Genomic DNA, 23514 nt, shown 5'->3' with positions numbered 1-23514 from the left:
GTAGTCCAATTTCAAGTAAGGGAATTAGATTATCAACAAAACTTACTAAAAGGAAAATAACCTTTGACAAGAAGAATGCACTTTTAATGGCAGAAGATCTCTCTTTCTTCAAGCATAACTTGTTTTGTTTACACAAGAAGTGAGGGAAGTTAGTAGGGCTGTCCCGAATACCATTTTTTGGGCTCCGGAGCTTCGGTAGTAATCAATAGCGAATATTCGAAGCAACCAGCCAGCTAGCGGTCTTGTAGCTCCTTCAGTTAGCAGCCAAGGAAAATGTAGCTTAGCACCGTTTATATCCACTGAGACACCGTCATAGCGCGGAGATAGCAGTCCACGGCAACCACGCTGAATCCACTTGAACTCAAACAACAGTCCGACCTCACTCAGAGAGTGGCCACAGCTTAAATCCGAGGTGATCACGACACGGTTCGGGCGCCATTTGTAGAGATGTGGATGATCTCCGGGGAGTCGTTAGAGAAGAAGAGATGAACACCAGACGAAAAACTTCAGCTGTAGTTTTGTTAAGGGCAGACGTTGTTGTGATATAGGTCAAGGTTTCAGCAGCCAAAAAGAGACTTATAACAAAAAGTTAGAGACAACGGCTCAGACAAGCGACTTCCCCATACAAAAGTAAACTCTGACTCTGCAAGAGCGGAAGTGTGACGTCACTATATAGACACCCAAGCAGCGATCATTACATATAAAATTACATAAAAAAAACGAATATCCGAATCCCAAAATTGAAAACCGAATACCTACCCAACGAACGAATATCCGAATAGTCGAATATTTGGGTCCAGCCCTAGAAGTTAGACAGACAGCTAAGGTTTTTGCACTGTAGATTCATAATGGACTTCACTAATGATGAAGATTGAGATAGCTTTCAGAAGTTATGAATCTACAGGCCATATGATAAAAAAAAAAATCTTTGGATTAGTAAAAGTTTTATCTCTACTCTTTGGAAAATGCTATCACCTATAGTTAGCATGTTGTATGCTAAAGCATTAACCTGTGCCGGACAGAGATAGCCTACCTATCAGAGACACTACAGGGCACTACCGGAGCCAAACTCCCAATAAGTCAGTGTAGTCCTTTAAAGCACCACATACATTTATTATCTACATGAGCAAGTATATTTTTTGTCTTATTCGATCACGTTTGCCTGTGTCTGTAGATAAACTGCATTTCCAGTTTCAGATTTTTTATTTAGCTTCAATATTTTAAGAAGTTCATCTAAAACACTGTTAGGAGTCTTCAATTTGTATGATTGTGATATTATTGGTAATCCATCAAAGCAAAAGTGTGGCTGCCAGTAATGTTCTTTACAAGGAAGTCATTCATGTAAAAGAGGGAATATTACCTGTGCAGGCTGATTTGGGATTAGCTTCTGACATACATTGCCTAGGCAGAATTCATACAACTGGCTTCAAGTCAGCAGTTTTGGAGCATTTGGGAGGCATACATTTTTGCTGGAATATTTTCAAGTGAGCACTACAGAAAAGAGCTGTTATCAACAGCCTCTCATGCAGGAAACAAGCACGTAATTTGTGATAAACTGCAACCAGCTTGGTGCTTTTAGAAGGACCAGGCCAGCCAGGATGTTTGGTGGCATACGTTGTCACCACCGGCATGCACATTCAAGAATTAGCAACTGTTTAAAAGAGTGTAGGCCTACTCGTTTTGGGAGAAGCCATCATGCATGAAAAAATGGCAGTGCTAAATTGACTCACTTTGGATTAGAACCTGTGATCTCTGGCATAGCAAACATATGCTTTACCAACCAAGCTAAGCTCAAAGTGATGCAGTAAGCAGGCTCATAGAGTCTTTGTAGCTGTGTCCCACAATGGCACATGCACAGTAAAGTTTGTTGAAACATTTGGGATCAACTGACCGACCGACATATAGTGACTTATACTAGCTGCTGGTTGCATTTTTATTTTATTTTATTTCATAATATTTATTACTGAAACTTTGATCAATTCAAGCTAATCTCTTTCTGCGTCTTGGGGTAACACAATTTCTGCTTCCTGAAATAGCTGTCCAGTCTGTTCCACTCCATGATTTACAAACAGTACAAAATAACTTTATTTGAAACTTACATTAAGTCAGTTACATTAACTAGTAAGAACGCAACCACTTTGATGCCCTCATGTATGGTTATCAAACTATTACAGGCAAGTCCTTATACGTACAAAGGTTGTACGAAAAGCTGGAGGGAAGTGTACAAGGAAGTGCATTTAAGAAGTGCATTCGACTAACTGAACATGAGATTGATGACCACAAGATTCTCCAGTCTTTGTACAACACGCCAAGAGACAAAGATCACAAGGTGTTTCACTTTGATGTCACATCCTCGGTAAGGAGTCTTTATATAACCCTGATAGTGAAACTTCTTGGATGCTATAAACAACACTATGGTTCTCAGAGAACCCTTGAGATGTAGAAATTTGTTTTGTACAATACTAGTTTCAAAATATCAATATTTTGTAACAATAGAAATTATATTCTCCAGGTGCGGAAAGGCTTGAATGAATTCCTATTCAAGCTGTTCTTTCTACGGTACCTGATGGACTCTGATGGGCTGATGTGGCAATGTAGCCACAGACACTTGTATATCATCGAGTTACTAGAATCCACGCATGAGCAGCCCGGATCTGTAAGTTGAGATATATCTATGTTGTCCATTTTGTCAAATCATGTAATGTCAAGTTTCTATTTCTGTATCTCTTTTTCATCCTACATTCTATGCACCCTGACTTATCACCTCTAATGATAAAGAAAGTGGAGAGAAATACAGTGAGAAAGGAAAGAGAGAGACATTTACTGAAATGTGATTGGTATCCCAGCAAAAGCTTAATTTTGCTAAATTATTGATTTAAATCTAAATTATTGAATTAATTTAGTTAAATGTCAATCAAAGTGCTGCACAAAGTCAATGTAGAAAACATAAGACATACACATACAACCAGACAAATCAAGAGGTCTTAAAAGCTAGACAAAAGTGAGTTTTGAGCCAGCACTTGACAGATTCAACAGAGATTCCACAGTCTAGGGGCCACAACAGCGAAGGCAGTCACCCTTGAGCTTAGACCTTGAGCAAACAGCCAGGAGCCCTATGACGTAAGACTTGAGAAGCCTAGAGATTGTATAGGGGCTTAAGAGGTCTGATATATAAGCCTGGATCAACCCATTCAGGGCTTTAAAAGCAAACAAAACCTTAAAATCAATTCAAAAACACACTGGAGCCCAGTGGAGAGAGGCCAGAATAGGGGTGATGTGGTCCCTTTTCCTTGAACCCATCAGAAGCCTTGCTCCAGCATTCTGGACCAGTAGGTGGGACATGGATGACTGGCTAATACCAGTATACAAGGAATTGTAATAATCTAAGTGGGAGGAGACGAAGGCATGTGTAACTTTCTCCAAATCTTTGAACGAGATCAAAGACTTGATTTTACAAACGATTCTAAACTAGATATATCTCTGTCTATTTTTAGGGACAAAAGGAAAACTTTGCATTCTTTGAGGTTTTTCCAAAGGTGCTGTGTCGTCCACCAAAGGAGGTTATGGCATTGGAAATGAGAAGAGGAGACAACCCTGACCTGGATAGTGATGACCCCCTCATGGATGACGAGTGTTTCAGGAGTGAATCCTATCAAAGACCATACCAATACCTAACACGTTTTCACAACGGTGACAATCTTGACAAATTCACTTACCGTGGCATTGAAGGGACTCATGCAGAGTGCCTTCAAATCCTCTTTATCTACTGTGGCATAATTGATCCATCGTGGGCAGAGCTGCGAAACTTTGCCTGGTTCCTTAATCTTCAGTTGCAAGACTGTGAGAATTCAGACTTCTGCAAATTTGAGTTTGTCGGAGACACTCTGCATGGGTTCAAAAACTTTGTGATTGAATTCATGATCTTGATGTCCAAAGACTTTGCCACCCCATCACTCTGCATTGCTGACCAGAGCCCTGGGAGGCAACAAATAGACCTCAGTGAGCTTAATGAAAGAGACTTGGCCCCATTCCTCATCAGAAAAAGGTGGGAATCTGAACCACATCCATACATCTTCTTCAATGATGACCGCATATCCATGACTTTCATTGGGTTTCACCTGCAGACCAATGACCAGAATGGAGTTGATGCCATTAATCCCTCCACGAGAGAAGTGATCAAGAAAAACATAATGACTCGAGAACTGTACACTGGCTTAAGACTTCAGAGAGTCCCTTTTAATATGGAGTTTGAGCAACTCCCTCGAGCTGAAAAGATTGAGCATTTGTGCAGTGTGCTTGGTATCAAGTGGCCAACAGATCCTGATGAAACTTATGAACTCACCACTGATAATATACTCAAAATGATGGCGATCCATATGAGATTTAGGTGTGGCATCCCAGTCATCATTATGGGTGAGACAGGATGTGGTAAGACAAGGCTCATCAAGTTCTTGTGTGAGTTGAGAAGGTGTGGAGCACCTACAGAAAACATGAAACTGGTCAAGGTTCATGGAGGTACTACATCAGAAATGATTTATGACAAAGTGCAGGATGCAGAAACTCTTGCAACTACCAATAAGGAGGAACATGGATTTGACTCTGTTCTTTTCTTTGATGAGGCAAACACAACTGAAGCCATCAGCAGCATCAAGGAGATCATTTGTGATAACACTGTGCAGGGACAACAACTTGCCTCTCAAACAGGACTGCAGATTATTGCTGCATGCAACCCCTACAGGAAGCACACAGACAAGATGATTGAAAGGCTGGAGGCATCTGGATTGGGCTACAGGGTCAGGGCTGAGGAGACTGAAGACAGACTTGGATCCATACCTCTCCGTCAGCTGGTGTATCGTGTCCAAGTCTTACCTCCTAGCATGATTCCTCTTGTTTGGGACTTTGGGCAGCTCAATGACTCCACAGAGCAACTGTACATTGAACAAATAGTGCAAAGACAGGTGGATACCAACTTGATAGACAAGAGTTATATCAGAAAGATAACTGAGGTGTTGTCCTCATCTCAAAAATTCATGAGGAAGAGGAAAGATGAATGCAGCTTTGTCAGTCTCAGGGATGTTGAACGTTGCATGCAAGTGTTTGTGTGGTTCCACAAAAATCATCCCATGTTTGCACAGGAATTGAAAGCATTTGTTCAGAAGCAATCCCAGAGGCAAAAAAACAGAAATGAACAGCTGTTTTCACCTGCTAGTGACAGAGTTATCTGGTCACTGTTAATGGCCACTGGAGTGTGCTATCAATCCTGCTTGGAGACCAAAGGGCAATATCAGAATACTATCAGCCAAATCCTTCGTGGTGAATACAGCCCAGAGAGAGTACGGCAGGAAATCCAACTCATGCAGGACCTTCTGCTCAGTGGTGTTCCAATGGGTGAAACAATAGCCAGAAATGAGGCTTTGAAAGAGAATGTCTTCATGATGGTAATCTGTATTGAGCTTAGAATTCCCTTGTTTATCGTTGGGAAGCCTGGGAGCTCCAAATCTCTGTCCAAAACACTGGTGGCGGATGCAATGCAGGGCCCTGCATCACATTCTGAACTTTACAAGAGACTGAAGCAGATTCATCTGGTCTCTTTCCAGTGCAGCCCTCACTCGACTCCGGAAGGCATCATCAACACATTCAAACAATGTGCCCGCTTTCAAGAAAGCAAAAACCTAGATGAGTACATCTCAGTAGTAGTTCTTGATGAGATTGGACTGGCTGAAGATTCCCCTAAAATGCCATTGAAAACCCTGCATCCATTACTGGAAGAAGGCTGCATTGATGATAAGCCACTACCTCACAAAAGGGTTGGATTCATTGGAATTTCAAATTGGGCATTGGACCCTGCCAAGATGAATCGTGGAATATTTGTGTCCCGTGGAGATCCAAACCAGCATGAGCTCATCAAAAGTGCAAAGGGTATATGCTCGTCTGATGTCAAGATTCTTAAAAAGATCAAACACCTCTTCAAGCCCTTTGCAAATGCATATATGACAATATGCAAAGAAGGCAGAGGTTTCTTTGGTTTGCGGGATTTCTACAGCCTTGTAAAGATGGTATTTTCAGTTACCAAAGCCTCCAAGCAGAGCCCTACTGCAGATCAAATCACTGGAGCAGTCCTGAGAAACTTCAGTGGAGGGGATGATGTGAATGTAATGAGCATATTCAGCGAAGAGCTTAAAGATGATTTCACAAACGGCAGCATCAATGCTTTTGATTTGGTAAAGCAAAGTATCTCTCCAGATTGCCAAGTACAAGAAAGTCGTTACCTTCTAATCCTCACAAAAAACTATGCAGCTCTTCAGATTCTCCAAGAGATGTTCCTCTCTGACCAAATCCATCCGGAGATCATCTTTGGGTCAAGTTTCCCCAAGGATCAAGAGTACACTCAGATTTGCAGGAACATCAACCGTATCAAGGTCTGCATGGAGACAGGACAGACAGTTGTGCTTCTGAACCTCCAGAATCTGTACGAAAGTCTGTACGATGCTCTCAACCAATACTATGTGACCCTAGGAGGTCAAAAGTATGTCGATCTTGGATTAGGAACCCATCGTGTGAAGTGCAGAGTTCACAAAAACTTCAGGCTTATTGTCATTGAAGAGAAAGAGGTGGTCTACAAACAGTTTCCAATTCCACTGATTAACAGGTTGGAGAAACACTACCTTGACATCAACACTGTCCTCAGGAATGAGCAGAAGGACACTGTCAAACAACTACAGAAATGGGTCAATGATTTTGTCTCTGCAAGCAGTCAACACCTTGTGACAAAACAATATGTGGCAAGTGATGTCTTCATCGGCTACCACACAGACACATGCTCCTCTGTGGTCCTGCAAGTAACAGAGAAACTGAGTGATGAAGCAGATGCTCAGAGTGTTCTGGACAAAGCTAAGGACATTCTGCTTCACTGTGCAACTCCAGACTCAGTTGTTCGTTTGGATAACTCCAGATTGTCTGATGACGAAAGAGAACATTTGGTGCAAGAATATGTTAAAGGAGAGATGCACAGATCTCTGGGTGACTTCATTGTCTCTCACACAGAGCAGGCAGAACAGTCCCACTTCTACTTCACAGAGGTAATTTTCTCTACTAGTCTGTCAAATCTTAAATCCACCCTAAAACATAACACTGTTAAAAAACAGCTATTAGTATTCCTGTGACCTTGCATTCCTGGGTTCATTTTGTTGTTTCGTGGTGTATTTTTCTATTTTCTATGTATGATTGGCCAAACGTAGATGACATGACACGTCTTTTTTTTAAAGATTTATTTTCAGGCATTTTATTTAACAGGGACAGTGTGAGAGAGAGACAGGAAGGTATGGGAGAGAAAGAGGGGAGGACATGCAGCAAGTGACCGCAGGCCGGATTCGAACTCGGGTCGCTGCGGGAAGGACTGAGCCTTATATGGTATGCGCGCTACACAGTGAGCCACCGGGGCGCCCCAGTGACACGACACAGATTTTTTTCTTAAACATCAACCGCAAACATCATGTTTTGATGTCAGTCCCTCATAATCAAAGAGCGAGGGCTTCTTTCTAAAACTGTCATTCTGCACCGACATTCAACAATCATGCAGGGAGAAATTCATCGTAGACAAGGCAGAGAGACCAATTTCTCCACCCACAGTAGCCTCAATAGACCAGAATGCAATGTAGCCACAAGACGTGTTGCGTTTTGCGTTAGGGGCATGACTGTCCCTTTTTGTTGCCTGGAAAACCTTGTTCCGCTTGCGCTAGGCATGCCAGTTTATATGGGAAACAAGCTGTTGACATTTGAATGTGCGTTTTTACATAAAAAAAATAAAAAAAAACTCAACTGAAAAAAGTCAATTGTTCTTGCTCTTCCAGTAATAAAATATTTTCATTAGTGTGCTTTTGCTTGTTTGCTTCACAAGTTATTGAAGGTGGAAAAACAAATATCCACTGAATATCCAATATCAAGCTCAGGTCATGTACAACCCACAGCTGAATGCTGAAGTTTACACCCATTCTCTGGGGCTGTCAAAAGACATTCTGGGAAATGTAGGAAATCACTACCTAAAATAGAAGCAGATGAGGAAGGCTGTGGAAAATTGGGTACAACAAAATGGTAAATTACAACACTTCATCACAAAATAACTCCTGGAATGCATTGAACATCACAGACTGATGATATATAACAGTGTAAGATCCAAGGGTGGGTTTTTCCTTTAAGAATGGCAAACTCTAGAAATTAGGGAGGTGTATTTTTTTAACCATTTTGCTTTTTCGTGAAGGTTACAACATTTTCCAGGCTACTGACTGCAGCAGACACTCAACAACTCCAGAATGTGATAAAGCTTGATGATATCAAGCTGTTATCACTGCATCAGTTTGACACAGAGTACTCCTTCCTCAAGAAAATCAGGTGTGTAAATACAGTATAAAGGGCATGTTGTGTTTCTATTTTCCTTACTAAATTCTAGACTCTTCCACATGCTTATGGTTACCCTTTTTGGTCAAATGCACAATGATGAAATTGATTAATTTATGACCCATATTGAGTAGGTGTGGGCCTAGAGTGACCTCTACATTTATTCAAATGTATATCATTTTCCAATAATGCAAATCAGTTACACAAAGTGGATAACATCATGCCTATGTCCTGATATCAGGGAATTTCTTGGCTCACCACAAGCAGACAAAGTGCTTATCATCCAAACAGACTATGATGAGGACCCCCACAGTAGGAATATTCTTTCATCAGCCAAGTAAGTGATAGGCATTTGTCTAATATGTAGTTGTCTGAGGATAATCACATAATCAGTTTACTTTTTGTCTTCATGTGACAAGATTGTGTCCGCTCAAATTTGATATTTTTTTCTTTCACTTACACAATGTATGGATTCCTCAGGTACTCATGCATCAATGAAATAAGCAAATGGGCCAATAGTGACAGCACAAAGACATTTGTGTACTTTGTCACCAAGCTTCCTCGAATTGAGGGTGGAACCTCCTATGTTGGATTTCAAGGCGGTGAGTCCTGCTGGTAATCATTGGTGAACATTATGTATGCAATGTTATGAGCAAAAGCAAATTTCTTTATTTTTATTTTATTTATTTAACCTTTGTTTAACCAGGTAGTTCCATTGAGATAAAGAATCTCTTTTTCAATGGAGACCTGGCCAAGAAAGCAGCATCAAGACAAACAAAAAAGTTGCATAAAACAAACCAACATTACCAAAAACACATAAACCAAAATTACAATCAAAGATTAATAAAAGAGAGAGTAGAGTAAAATGTGCTCCAATAGGCAGTAGTCCAAAGCAGCAGGCTTATGGGCCAAGCTTATTTGAATCTTTAAATCTGTTTAAACCAAGCTAAGAGAGCTCCTCATTGAGGTCCTTCATTAGCATGATTTATAGGCTTTTCAAGAATCTGGCTTCTTGTCTCTTTCTTCAGGTCCTTGGAGGTCAGTTCACATAGATGATCTCAGAAGATCTAAAGAGTTTGTATCTGATGTTCATTCCTTGAAAAATCTACGGATAAGTGAGCTTTTTGAAGAGCCGCCTGAGGGTAATTCACCATAAATAGATTTTGTACCAGAAAAAATAAATGTGTGTATATTTTAAAATGCTAAAAAAAAAAACTCACCTTTACTTTTCTTTCTTTTACAAGTCATGGAGACAGATGACACTGATCGAGTAAGTGTAATTCAGGACCCATATTCACAAGCTTCTGATAATGATCACCAGTCAGATCACATAACTGAAATACAGTTAACTGATTTCTGAGGCATGGTTACATCCAACACAAGTCCAGCAGTTTAACATTTGCCACCAAAAATTTTAAACTTCTTCCTATCAACTAAATTTCTTTGGACAAATGCAGCAATGCCTGATATCAATATATTATGGTTGGGCCAATGTGGTAATGATTAAACATAGGTCAACAAACTGTCCTGCTCCAAAGTACACCGCTTAAAAGAATATTTCACCCCAAAATGAATATTCAATCATTATCTGCTCATCCCCATTGCAGTTGAAACTCCATTGAAGTTGGTTGGACCATCAAATACACACAATGAGTTAGCTGCAGAGTTTGTTCTATCTCAGCCTTCTCCCAAACTATTGAAGTTAGTGGGGCCATCTTTTTACAGCTTTTTAAAGCAGAAAGTGTTCATCAAATTTTTCCAAACAGCATTTGTAGCATAATGCAAGTGTTTGCAGTACAAGCCAGATGATTGCACTGTGGGTCCAGAGGTCCAGATTTAACTCATTATCTTATATATTTTCCTCACTGACAATGCTCTGGTTGCAAACACCCTGCAGCTCTCTGGTGGAAGACTCTGTTTGCTACTGTAGGGTGATTGGTATGTTCTAGAGCAAAGCTTTGTCAGTGAGGAAAATATGGGAGATAATGAGGTAAACAGTATACTTTTGGATCCATAGTTCAGTCGTTTGGCTTCAAAACACTTGGATTGTGCCGCACAAGCCGTTTCAAGAAATTTGGATATTTTATGCTTTTTTGGCCCCATTAACTTCACTAGTTGAAATAGCTGAAAATGGAATGTGTGTTTGGTCTTACAATTTGAATGGAGTTTCAATTTACATGTGGGTGAATAGATGCTGTCTGAATTTTCATTTTGGGGTGAACGATTCCTTTATGAGGATCATTGGTCCACAGCTGGGATTGTTTTAGTCTGGCTTCCAAATAAATGTATTTCAGAATTTGCTCTGCAATTAATTTTTACCATAAACTACAACATTCAATTTGGACTCACTGAAGCTATGGTAAGGTGTGTGCCATGCCCTGCCAGATGACTCCCAAGTTGCGAAATCAGAACCTAGAACTCCTATTCTAAGATATTGAACGCATGTAAGCATATGAGTTGTTTAAATGAGTTCCGATGGACGTTGTCCTTGATTTGATTTGATTTGAGAGTTCTATTTTGAACATGGGATGGCGTTATCAGTTTACTTTTCAGTGCCTATCAGTGCCATAATTGGACTATGATGCTTTCAGGTTTTGGCAGATGTGTTTGACACAACGGATCTAGTGAGGAGTTGTGTGCAGAGTGCAGTGAGCATGCTCAGAGATGCAGCAGACAGTGGAGAGTTCAGCACCAAGAGAGTTGAGAACCTGCTCACACTTCTAGATGGAAGCGAGACACAAGGTTGGAAACTCAGTTATTCAGCATCACATTTAGATATCAGGCCTTATCTGTATACACATTTATGTACAATGCATTGAAAATGCATTTCACTGAAAAAAACATATTGTGATTACAATTTTGCTTTTAAGCTGTGTTTGTGAACATTGTGAGGAAACGCCTACACTCGCTGTTGGAGGACTATGAGGCCAACGTCTCCTATCCGAAAAACTGGGTTCTCAGGGAGGCATCAAATGTCAATTCCCTTCAAGAAGGGGGAACGTTCATGTAGGTCTCTCCTTGATATCTCTTAACTTACAGCCTCAATCTAGACTTTATATGATCTTATAATTTTTTGCTATATTTGCATACATTCCTGAACAGTTAGATTTTTTCATGAAAAATAAGCATTTTAGCAGCTTTCATAACCCATCATAACTTAAAAGACGAGTCTATTTTACTATACTTAAGTGTAAAATGCAATGAAAACTTTAGCTGTTTAGCTGTCAATTATTGCCAGTCCAGAGAATTGGTTTCAACTGAGACACCATACTGTTGAAACGTCACACTGATCCTAAGAGTTGCTTGTGAATAATTATATTAAGCATGAATATTTCTCACAGACACACCCTATGGAGGAAAGTCCAAGCAGTTGTCACACCACTCCTAGCTAACTTGGTCTCAGTCATTGATCGGGATTGCAATTTGGACCTCCTGATAGATAGTGAGGAGGACATCAGGAAACTTTGGCTTGAGATATTCGCCCGCAAAGACATGCTTCATATGCCTTATGTGAGAGTGGAAAGCAAGTGAGTAACTCTTAATGTGTGATCTGTGGTGTCTAGCTAGAACCAAGATATTGTTGCGATTCAATTGTATTTCCTTGCATCTTGTGTCCGAATCTTGGAGTGAATCTTGACAACATAGCCTACCATTGATATTGTCAAAATCAAACTTTTGAGTGTTATGTTTTTCATATATATCTCTTTTTATATTCTCAAAAAGAAGGCCTTGTAACAGAACCCATTTTTTACCAGCCGCTTCTTGCCACGTGGTGTGTGAGACTTGCTCCAAGGTTTTGAATTGGTTGTGTTTGGAGTCAGACTCGAGTCACGATTTTAATAGCTTGAGACTTGACTTGATGCATGAAGAGAAGACTTGAGACTTGACTTGACTTGGGTTCTGGTGACTTGGGACTTGACTCTGACTTGTACTTTGATGACTTGAAAAGGTTTCTAAAGTCTTGACTTGATGTTGTGTTTGTGTAAATGACTTAGATTGAAAGTGATGAGATTTGTTCCAGCAGACGACTGAATTTAAATTCTGTTTTCTGAATTTGTATGGAATGATCGAATTTATTGAAGTTGAAACTGATTATAGAAATCAAACTCATGATGCTCTTACCAAGTTTTTATCCTAATAAAACCATATTGCATTGAAAAGTCCTAGATATTTAGTTTTCTTCAAGATATTAAATTGATACTGGACTCTTTGATTTGTTCTGACTTGACTTGCTGTTCTACATTTAGACTTGAGACTTGACATTAGTGACATGGACTTGACTTGGAAATCTACATTTAGACTTTTGACTTGACTTGAGACTTGTACCTCAAGACTTGAGACTGGCTTGGGACTCGAGCAAAGTTGACTTGGTCACACCTCTGGTAAATGCAAATGAATCACAGAGCCAACTTGAAACAATTCAGGCTAGATTACTAGTAAACCAAAGCTTGTCATCTTCCCCTGTTGCAAAATCAGATTCAAAATGTCTTCATCCTGCCTCTTACACAGCTCCAAGGTCTTTGTGGTACAAAGCCATGTCACAGCTGGCAACAATATGCGCTGCGTCATGCCCTTCAGCTGGTGGATCAAAGACTTCTTGGATGTGCTGATGATGCAAACTCTGAAACATGAAAGTAATTAAGGACAAGTCTCATATCTGAATGCTTTTTATGATGGAATTGTGTTGCACATTTACAAGCTATGTAACTGAAGCCTGTCTCTTACATTGATCTCTAACACATCAGTGGTCCTGTCAAAACATTATTTTCAGATCATACACATGGTCATTTTGAAGATCTCTTTCGGGATCTGCCACTTGGCCTTTACATGGATGAAATGGTAAATGACAAAATGAGGAAGGAATTTTTCCAAAGGTACCTGCAGGATTTTGTCTCCATGACAATGAAAGTGACAACAGATGAAGAATTAAGGGTAAGCATTTATTTATCATGCCAAACAAAGCCTGTTTTCAAGGCTAAATTCACAAGTTAAATTATCACCATCATAAATAATCTTTTGACTGCTGATAGTTGAAGATTGCTGATTATACACAATCCTAAAATGAAATAAAATTAAACCTCTCATAGTCACTACTGACTACTGACTTGTGTCAGAATTTAGAAATGATCCCATGCAGAACAAAACAGAGAATGGGACCTAATTCATTAGTTCAGCTTTTTTTTTTTTGCACAAATGACATAAACACTGATAGAGAAGAAGAAAATAAATAGAGGCTTTGCAGTTGCGTCACACATCTTGCAGCCGCAACTGGTGCCATCGCGGAGGTCCACTGGAGAACTGGCTGTATGCAAATAATGTCTAAATATATAACAACCAGGATAGAAAAAGAGCTAGCTGATGCAGCTTGTTGTGGTGTGGCTGTAGATCCATTCAGTAATGCTCTCAGTAAAAGTGAATAGTGTGATAAGGTGGATTTGTTTCCAAATGTAGGTTACTGTGACACAGTAAACTGTCTTGTCTTTAGCCCTAGTCTCTACTCCAAAACACGCTGAGTTGTAGCTTGAGAAGAGTCAGCTCAGTTAACCTGAACAAACTGTTAGCTAGCTAACTAGCCAGCAGATGAATTTAGCAAAGCAACCAACGTTAAAGTTGTTGTATGGAGGTGTCAGTGAGTTGTTGTTGTTGGTTTTTTTTTAAAGCTTGTGAAAAGCTATGTGAAAAGCTAGTGTCTATGTCTGTTGAGATGGCCAAGTTGTATTTTGTATTTAGGGACGCAGTTAACTTTTCTCAGCCATATTCAGGGTGTTACATCACCTGAAAGCCCGCTTTATCAGAAGCTGATAGAAATGTCTCAGAAAAAAACAGAAAGAAAGAAAAGAGAAAGAAAAAACTTAGAAAAGGTAACCCTACACCACTCTCCTGTATTCTATCTACATCTCCCAAAAGTTTCAAATACCTTTACCCAGTAATCTTCTTTCTTCCCTTCCTCTTATCTTGGAACCCACTCATACACACCTCCCTCACCTGCATAAATTTGTCATTTCCTTCTCTTGTTTTTATCATTGTTTTATCATTACACTTTATCATTTTACCACTGTGCAACTAAATTAAATGAAAATTAAACTGAATTAAATATCCTAAACTAAACTAAGGTTTTCATAACATTGCTGCAGTTTAAACTGAATATTGTAAATATAATGTACTTACATTTGAATGTTTTGCATGATTCTCCACAGCTTTTGCGTGAAGCCCTGAACAGCTGTGTTAATGAACTACAGAGACGAAGAAACAGCGAAGAAAGCCCCTCTCTTCCTCACATCCACAGAGCCTACCATTTCTACCACAGTCGTCTACAGAACCTCATACGCATGATTTCCCTTCAGCCTCAAGTTGTTTCTCCTTTGCTGAGGAACCAACATGTTAGAGACTGTCCAGAGATGGTAAACACAATTCTAAACTTAAGCAACTTTGTCTGAGATTTGATTTAATAGGTGAATTTGCAAAAGTGAAAACTGAATACAGACCCACCCTTCAACTTGTTCTGTTTTGGTTTAGGATAAAGAGGCCTACATGATGATGATCTTGTTATTTCTATTCATGTGTCATGCACCTTAGATGCCCAGCCCACATGGTCTTTCATGGCGCACCCATACATCACACTGCAACTGTAAATATTCCCCAAAACAAACTCAAGCATCAAGCATGCAGATGATTTTTACATTTTCTATGCTTTAGTATGACACAGAGACTCTGCTGTTTCTCAAGCCTATTATTTTGGTGAAACAGGAAGGAGTTCCACAGCACTCTGAAACCCATTATTTCATCGATAGTTCAAAAGAACAATGTGTTTCGACCATGCTGAGGTCTTCAAGGCAACACACCAAACTGTATGGAGAACAAGATGGTGGAAAGGGGAAGAACCATTTCCAAAATGTGTCAGGGTTGTTTACAATATTGTCTTTTGAACTAGACCTGAATTAAAAGCTTTTTTAAAAATTTACATGAAGGGTACCTTGGAACCCCTTTTTCATTAAGCAAAAACCCCAAACCAAACAGAACCTTCAACAACCTTTACCTTGACACACCAAAACCCAATAGAAGCACTATCTATCCTCTATTCTTTTAATTCATGTTATTTTGGTATTTTTCACTCTTGGGCTTTGTTCACAGGATGTCTCAAAATTTGCAAAAGTACTGAACACCTTGAAACCTGTATCACTCTCCTCCAGGTTTTGGATGTCCATGCAGCAATGGCGTGTGTTGAATGCCTGGAGCCTCCTCCATTAGATACTGATGCTCATTGCCAGGACTGGCTGAAGCAAGTGAAGAGGCTGCAAGGCTCCATGGAGCTGATCTGCTCCCAACATAACACCAGACTATATGGAGAACGATGCAAAGAAAGACTACACAATATCCGGTAAAGGGGTGTTTTGGTGTTTTTGCACAGGAGTGGGTGTAAAACACTCATGCCCAGATTCACTAAAGGTTTGCATAGGGAAGAACACATGATATATTCAATTCAGAAAGCCATGCAATTCATTAACCATGCACAGTGAGTGAATAGTGCTGATCCAAAAATAAAGCCTCTTTGCACATGTCATGGTCACGTTTACATAAATCTCATTATTTTACCCACGTTATAGTTAATTATAAGAATAAGAATAATTTTATTTGTATAGCACTTTTCAAAGTGCTGATCACCAGAAGATGAAAACAATTACATAAAATAAATACAAGAAATAGCATAAAAATACACTAAATAATAAAATCCAACAGAGAAGGAGAATAAAACAATTAGGAAAAAGCAAGTTTAAAAAAGTATGTTTTCAATTGTGATTTAAAAGCAGTGACAGACTCGGCCCTTCTAATAGTCTCAGGCAAGCCATTCCATATTTGGGGGCCCTCACTGCAAAAGTCTCCTTTGGTCGTAAGTCTAGACTTTGGAACTGACAACAGAGCTTTTCCAGTAGATCTCTGCGAGTGTTGTTGCTTAAGGGGAGTTAAAAGTTCTGAGATATATGTTGGTCAGTAATACAATTTAAAAATCAATTGTGTACACAATAGGCAGCCAGTGAAGAGAGGCCAATACGAGGGTAATATGCTCTGTCCTCTTTGTTTTAGTTAGCAGCCTGGGAGCAGCGTTCTGTACAAGTTGTAGATGAGACAGAGCTTTTTGGCTACTACTTTCTCTAAATCAGCATATGAAAGGAAAGACTTGATTTTAGAAATATTCCTTAACTGACAGAGTCAAAGATAACTCCAAGATTTTACACTGGTGGAAAGGGGGCCAAGAGATTCATAAATAGTTTGGATGTTATTAGGTGGGCCAAGTACAACCACTTCTGACTTGTCATCATTCAATAGCAGAAAATTGTGTGACATCCAAGATTTAGTTCTGCCAGGCAATGCTTTAGGGATTCTAAGCAACCAGCAGCATTGGGCTTTACTGGGAGATACAACTGAGTATCATCAGCATAACAATGGAAAGAGACATTATGTCTTTTAATTCTATGGCCAGGAGGGAGCATGTACATTAAAAACAGAAAGGGGCCCAAAATGGAACCCTGCGGTACACCACAAGTAACAAGTGCTGATTTAGAGATAGAATTGCCCAGCCCTACAGAGAATTTTTTCTGTCAGAGTGATTTGACATGTACCGACCAAATTTTTTAGCCGATCAATTAAAATACTGAGATCAACCTGCAATATGTAGGCTAGGCCATGCAAATTGAGATTACACCCAATGCAATAACAGTCTGAAACTATGAAAGGAGGCGTAAAGACTTTGACAGAGTTTGTCCATTCAGAACGGCTGCATCATCAGCGGCAGGTTCAGACAGCAGGCAGAGGGTTTCCATCCTACAACCTCAGATCAGATCAGAGACGCTGCTGTTATAAAGGAGCTTTAGGGTTCGAGGGTGCAAGACCCTGGGGGTTTAGTCTTACAGTTGAAACACTCAATTTGTGCTTACAATTGGTGATGCAGGGCCTTTTGGCTTGTGCTGTGCTCTTTTTCATCTTAGTGAATAAGATGAAAACTGCACATTTAGCTCAAGCAACTGAAGCGCAAAAGATGACCCTCCTAACACAATCTTAGTGAATCTGGACCAATTTCTTGAACAAACAAAGTGACTGTTATTATCATCTGTGATAATATTGTTTTGTAGCAATGGCTGGAAGCGCATCTACACCCTCTCGTTGTTTGTGGAACACATGCTGCTGGGTTTTGATAATGAAGAGAAGCAGCTGAGGAACCTGGTCCTTGATCACATTCGCACCATAGGCAGAGTGAGTTGATTTTTAATGCTTTATCCACTTCAAATCTAGGGTTAGACCGATATATCGAGCTGATATTGGCCTTTTATTAAAAATTGGATATCTGTCCATCTCCAGTGTGATGGGGGCAGTCTATAAAACCTGCAGTGAAACCTGCCTCACCCAGCCTTGAGGAGCTGCTAATCCACTCAAAACAATTTCATTAGTCTGGGTTTCAGTGGAGCGTTTTAGTGTCCCATGATGCTAAATGCTGTTTCAGAGGCTTTTCCACCCTGAAAATTCTGGGGGAAAAACATTATTTCTTTGGCATGCAAATGGTCCAATTTAAAGATAATGAATATCAGCTGTTAGCATCTTCAATACAAAAATATTTGTATCGGCCTTCAAAAACCCATATCGGTCAAACCCTATTCAAAATAATGTGAAAATATCATTATACAAATATCTATATTATGTCATCTCTGTAAATATCTGTATCTGCATTTTGTTGATGTCCTGGAAAAACAATACTTACTAATGCCCATGTTTTCACTCATGATGTATTTGCGGACAACATCAACTTTTACCTAAATCTGTCAAAATATCACTGCATTATTATAATTTCATATACTATATTTTTGTCCTATGTCTAAGGTTCTGGGGGGAAACGCTGATTTAAAATCAGAGAAAGCTTTTCAAGCAGTGATTAAGTTACTGAAGTCTTGCAAGCAAGGAGCGAGCGAACAGCTTTGCAAGTAAGAGCCTATTAATATGCTTTTTTTTTTTGTTTAAATCAAATACTCAAGAACGTTCTTTAGCTGTATTTGAATTTGATGCAGTTTGCTCACATTTTGATAAAGGTTTGGACTCCAGTGTGTGGTGTGCATGAGAGAACCTCAGGATCCAGTGCAGCTGCCCTGCCTTCACGTCTGCTGCTCAGCCTGCATCAGAGGAAGCCTTGATGCAGGACACACTTCCTGTCCCATGTGCAGACAACAGATCCCAGAGAACTTTAACCCAGAAGTCTCTGAAGATGTCAGGTGAGATTTATTTTTGTTTGTGATGCTTTATTAACCCTCCAGAGGTGAAATTCTCTTTTCTCTTTCTCTGGTGTCAACAGGTGCAATTGTTAATTCAATGTACTTTCACTGACTCCAATTGTGACCCCCCCCCCACCCCCACCCCACCCCTCCACCTGAGCACCTAGAAAGTGCTAGTACACTTATTTAATGACTAGTTAACTGTAGGAGTTTCCCAGGAGTTTTGGCCTTAAACTACACTATGTAAGATGTGTGTAAAACAGCACCCCCTGCAGGCACAATGATGAGTAACACATCTAAATCTAAACAAAGACGTACAAAACCTGCCTTCAGCCCTCACCCCCAAGCAATGTACAAATTGAAAAGCTCCAGTAAGGTGCGGTGGATCACTTCCTCAAAGTTAATATTTTACTGTTCTTGTACTTTAATGGTGTTATTAATCATGACTAAAATTAATAAAACATTTTGTGGCAGGGCTGATACTGCAAATGTTACTAAATTGAAATAAAAGCAAACTTCGCTCAGTTGTTAGTTGACTGTGTCAAGTAATTTAGTTATTTTCCCCTTTAACAAAAAAAGCAATGTGTGATTTCATTCATAAGTTTAGCTTATTTTGTTTGCACAAAAAATGCTGCACAAAAATGAAATGAAAAAACAAACAAACAGACAAACAACATTAAAAACTTCATATGTCTGTATCTCACTTTCTAGTGATGAATTTTCTCACCTGTTTTTTGTGACTCTGCAGGGCTTCTATCAAGAAAAACACAGAATTCAGCCGGCGTTGCAATGGTTTCTTCATAGACCTGGTCTCCACTGTGTGCTTCAAGGACAACACCCCACCAACAGGGGGCGTCATCACCCACCTGTTGTCCTATCTGATGGTTGAGACAGGTACCACTTACTACACCGTCTGAAAACATAGCTAACAGTAGAATCTCTCATGCTTTATTTAAGGTAAAGATTGATGCTAAATCTCATCATATTTTAAATCTTGCTTTTAAGGTGTCTCATGTCGCATTTTACTATTATTGATGCTGTGTTAACTTTTACACCAGAACATCAGATTCACACCAAGGATCTGTCGCCCTTCGACGAGTCCCTGGACAAGAACCCAGTGGTGCGATCTGTGATTCTCAAACTGCTGCTGAAGTTCAGGTGGGTGAATCAAAGATTAATAGAACAGCTATTGAATTCCTGTCTGGTCTTATCAATTGATATTTACATGTATGGTATATGTTGTGGCAGTTTATGATTTGTTTGCTTTTTTTGTTATGTGTTTTTACTGTTCTTATTCAGTGTTTTTATTGTTTTGATTATGTGTTTTAATTGTGTAGAATTTATTATTATTGAAATGTAATTAATAGAATTAATATTATTGTGGATCAGATATTTGTCAATGTAGAGAGCTCTCAGGCAATTCAGTTCTTAAAAGCAGTGATACAGAGAGCAACTTTGGCAGCAACATTACCCAGAGAGTTGCCATAGCATTGCTGCTTTAATCACATTGGAGGATTAGGTTGTGAGGAAACATTTGAATAACTTTAAGCCCCTCCGGCTCACTTTGTTGGATGCTCATCTGCATTGTATCTAGTGTATCACCAACCTTACTCTATTGTGTTTCAGCTTTGATGAAGTCAAGGAATATTTGCAACAGCATTTGTCATCTGTTGAAGACAGCAGAATTGTGGATGAGGGAGATAAAGCAGAGCTCTATGCCTTGTACATCAACTGCCTGGAGGTAAAGTCTGTTTCAAACTGAGATCTTTAACCCCTAAAAGCCAAAGCACCGTCATACTATCTGTTTCATAAAGGCATACAGAGACTTTCATCCATAAATAAGCATGAAGTTTTATGGTTACGTTTAGGCTCATCTTAGTCTGGCTCCTTATGAGCCAAAATGCAACCAGAGGTCCTCTTGGACATCCCAGGTCTTTTCTAAAGACCGAAGGTGACCGGACCCCTCAGCTATGGAGAGTCCTGATTAAGGAACTTTGACTGGCAATCATCGATTAAATTACTCCTTAAAGCACATTTTTACATGCAGGCAAATATTTGTTTTGTTAGTTGGTTTAATTTTTTTTTTAGCAATTTTATTTTGGTAGTATTTTCCTGTTTTCTTACTCTCAAATGTTGGTTTATAGCCTCTTATAAAAAAAAACATTTAAAGACTCGTTAGCTTCTTGGATGAAAGATTTCATCCACCTGTTGCTCCCACACTTGGGAAAGCCGAACCTGCGGCCAGATATGAGCAGCTGGAACTGAAGGTGATGTAAGTCCAGTGAGATGGTCTGTCGTGTGACTTGCTTGATATACATAAGAAAGATCCAGGAGTGCGACAACTATGATCTCCATGCCTAGCTTAACTATACTGCAGAGTTGTATTCTTAAAGCTAAGATTTCCAAACCAACAGATTATAGAAAAGGTTAAACTAGATAGATGTGCCATTGACCTGCTGATGTTGTTTCAGTTCCTGCTGGTAGCCGATAGAGTCATAGATTACTTAATGCTCCTTTAACATCTTTTCTGTTCAGGACTCCATGTGGGAGAAAATGCCCCAAGAAGGCAACAAGGCAGAAGAGCTGCAGCCGTTTTTCACTGAAGAGACGCAGTTCCTGCGCCACTTCCTGACCGCGGCTGCCCAGCCTCCTGCCCCAGTGTCTATTCAACACCTGCAGCACGTCGCAAGACTGCGTCTGTCGCTCACCATGGCCGCCCAGCTGATCAGTGACAGGCTGTCTGGTGAGAGCCGCTGCTTTATGTTGATGTGAAATGTATGTTATACAGTATGTAGTGTGACCTGTTTACACTGCAATCAGTTTGTTGGCATATTTATTTAAATTTTACAGTTTGTCTTGCTGTTGCCATTCAGCCCACAGTTTTCAGAGTAAGGTAATGCATTGACAGAGTGGGGAATGAATGGTTGTTTTTAGGATTAGGGTTAGGGATTTAGGATTTAGGATTAGGCTACAATGTTTTGAATGAATAATGAATTTACAAATAGCAATGACCAAATATAGTGAAACAGGCGGTGGTAGTGGAAAATTGATTGAAGATAGATACACAACCAAAACGTTCATCTGTCAGCAGGCCGTTTTAATGACCAGAATTCACCATTTAAAAAAAATGACGCCTACTCATAGGTGCGAAAGTAAAGCACTTGCTGAGCTGTTAATAAGATCAGGAATAATGTTAAGAGCTTTGCTGCTAAAGTAGTTTTGAGGATACTATAGTATTTTGGAATGAAACCCTTCATGTACTGTCAAACTCTGTATATTGTCAATATCATGAATTTTGTTCTAAAATGAGACATCCAGTCAGTATACAAAATGAAGACTCTCCTGGTCTGTGTTGCTCCGGCAGAGAACAACGTCCCAGATGGAGCTCAAGAATTCCTGAACGCTGTGGTTGAATTTTGTGAGCGGAGTGGGAACGACTGGTACCGTGTTTACCTGATCCGCATGCTCAGCGGCCGGCAGGGCGTCGAGTTCATTCAGACGCTGGTGAAGGAACCGGACTTCAGCTGGCTTTTCCCTGCAGAGATCCATCAGCAGGTACACAGCCATTCAGTCATTGTCGTACCTACTAGCATTTTGTGCTTACCGAGACTAATATACATACATAATGATGAATGAATAAGAAATGATGAAACTTCATTGATCGACATAGGGAAAATAGATCATTGTAGCAGCAAAAGTAATGAAGCGAAGCCTGTGAAGCCAGTTCAGGCAGACAACTTGAGTTGCGCTGCAAGACACATAATACACACACTACTCAACACAACTCATATTAAGCGCCCCCCTCGCAATAAGCCGGCCTATTTAAGCTATCAAATACACTGTACTCTGTGACTAAAGTCTAATGCAGCAGTGAACCATAAAGCAGATCTATTCTGCCAAAACCAAAACTTATTGCATGTCATAACCATTTGTAAATATTATTAATATCAATATGTGAGTTATCCTGACTGAATGGGCTGTTGGTCTTCTGCAGCTTACCTTTGGTCTGTTCTGGGTACGCAGATTGTTTCCCCCTGGAAGCTTCTCATTAGAGGGATGGCCACACACAGTAGATTTCACTACGTAGTATATTTCCTTCGATAGTTGGAGGTGCGTAATAAGGGAATGGCCATACGGCAGCTAGTGCCTGGCCCACACATAGAAGGTTCCTCATAACATTATAATGACCTTACTTGATCCTAAGATACATAGCTTGCATTTGGGATATCAGCGAGGCCACATGGTGGGAGCCACCAGGATATCTCATGAAAAACCTTAACATCCATGTGTTTGGGTAAATTGGAAAATGTCTTTTCCTACACCAACAATTTGTTGACAGAATGAAGATGGAGGCCACATGGACCAGTATCTTGTGTATGGAGAGGATTACAAGGCGGTGCGTGATGCTGTTGCCAAGGCAGCGGTGGGGGGCAATGTTGACGAGATAGAGGAAGTATGCGAGGTATTTTAATTTAATTTACCAAGCTTCCTACTGCTGCAACTAAGCATGCATTATCTTTCATATTCTTGATCCATTCCTTCAATTCTTAGTGTTTTGACAGTTGCCAAAATATTTTTTATTTTTGACACTACAGGAAGTATGCTTAACTTAATGGTTTCTTATCAACACTCCACAGTTGTTTCCCTAAACCTGATATCAGTTTCACAACAGTTTAGTAGAAACAGGGACATTGTTCAAATGCTGGGAAAGAATTGCTCAATGTTTTGTTTCGATTTGTTTTAGAAATGCACCGCTCCGCCAAGGAAACGGACGCTGTTCATCCTCCTGGCTCTTTTCAGAGAGGTTACAACTCTGTACAGATCTGCCAACACTGGCCTTCATCCCACCGCCGAGGTAAGAGCA

The 23514-nt window shown here is 39.9% G+C and overlaps 1 protein-coding gene across 1 annotated transcript in view; it reads left to right on the top strand.

The window, feature by feature from the left end:
* The window catches only part of LOC139925754 (E3 ubiquitin-protein ligase rnf213-alpha-like), a 66289-nt gene that overhangs the window by 23986 nt on the left and 18789 nt on the right, over positions 1 to 23514 (top strand). Inside the window, exons 26-50 of the mRNA XM_078285630.1 lie at positions 2175 to 2356; positions 2513 to 2656; positions 3495 to 7079; positions 8258 to 8388; positions 8636 to 8731; positions 8875 to 8996; positions 9423 to 9536; positions 9639 to 9664; positions 10986 to 11136; positions 11265 to 11400; positions 11736 to 11921; positions 12871 to 13028; positions 13166 to 13326; positions 14592 to 14795; positions 15585 to 15772; positions 17523 to 17643; positions 18265 to 18365; positions 18471 to 18650; positions 19399 to 19544; positions 19709 to 19808; positions 20277 to 20391; positions 21186 to 21393; positions 22015 to 22205; positions 22990 to 23112; positions 23395 to 23505. Of these exons, the coding sequence (XP_078141756.1) occupies positions 2175 to 2356; positions 2513 to 2656; positions 3495 to 7079; positions 8258 to 8388; positions 8636 to 8731; positions 8875 to 8996; positions 9423 to 9536; positions 9639 to 9664; positions 10986 to 11136; positions 11265 to 11400; positions 11736 to 11921; positions 12871 to 13028; positions 13166 to 13326; positions 14592 to 14795; positions 15585 to 15772; positions 17523 to 17643; positions 18265 to 18365; positions 18471 to 18650; positions 19399 to 19544; positions 19709 to 19808; positions 20277 to 20391; positions 21186 to 21393; positions 22015 to 22205; positions 22990 to 23112; positions 23395 to 23505 (6980 nt within the window). The remainder of the gene's footprint in view (positions 1 to 2174; positions 2357 to 2512; positions 2657 to 3494; positions 7080 to 8257; positions 8389 to 8635; positions 8732 to 8874; positions 8997 to 9422; positions 9537 to 9638; positions 9665 to 10985; positions 11137 to 11264; positions 11401 to 11735; positions 11922 to 12870; positions 13029 to 13165; positions 13327 to 14591; positions 14796 to 15584; positions 15773 to 17522; positions 17644 to 18264; positions 18366 to 18470; positions 18651 to 19398; positions 19545 to 19708; positions 19809 to 20276; positions 20392 to 21185; positions 21394 to 22014; positions 22206 to 22989; positions 23113 to 23394; positions 23506 to 23514) is intronic.

This window comes from Centroberyx gerrardi, chromosome 9 (assembly GCF_048128805.1).
Source record: "Centroberyx gerrardi isolate f3 chromosome 9, fCenGer3.hap1.cur.20231027, whole genome shotgun sequence".
Taxonomy (NCBI): domain Eukaryota; kingdom Metazoa; phylum Chordata; class Actinopteri; order Beryciformes; family Berycidae; genus Centroberyx; species Centroberyx gerrardi.
This window is presented reverse-complemented; position numbering and strand designations above follow the sequence as displayed.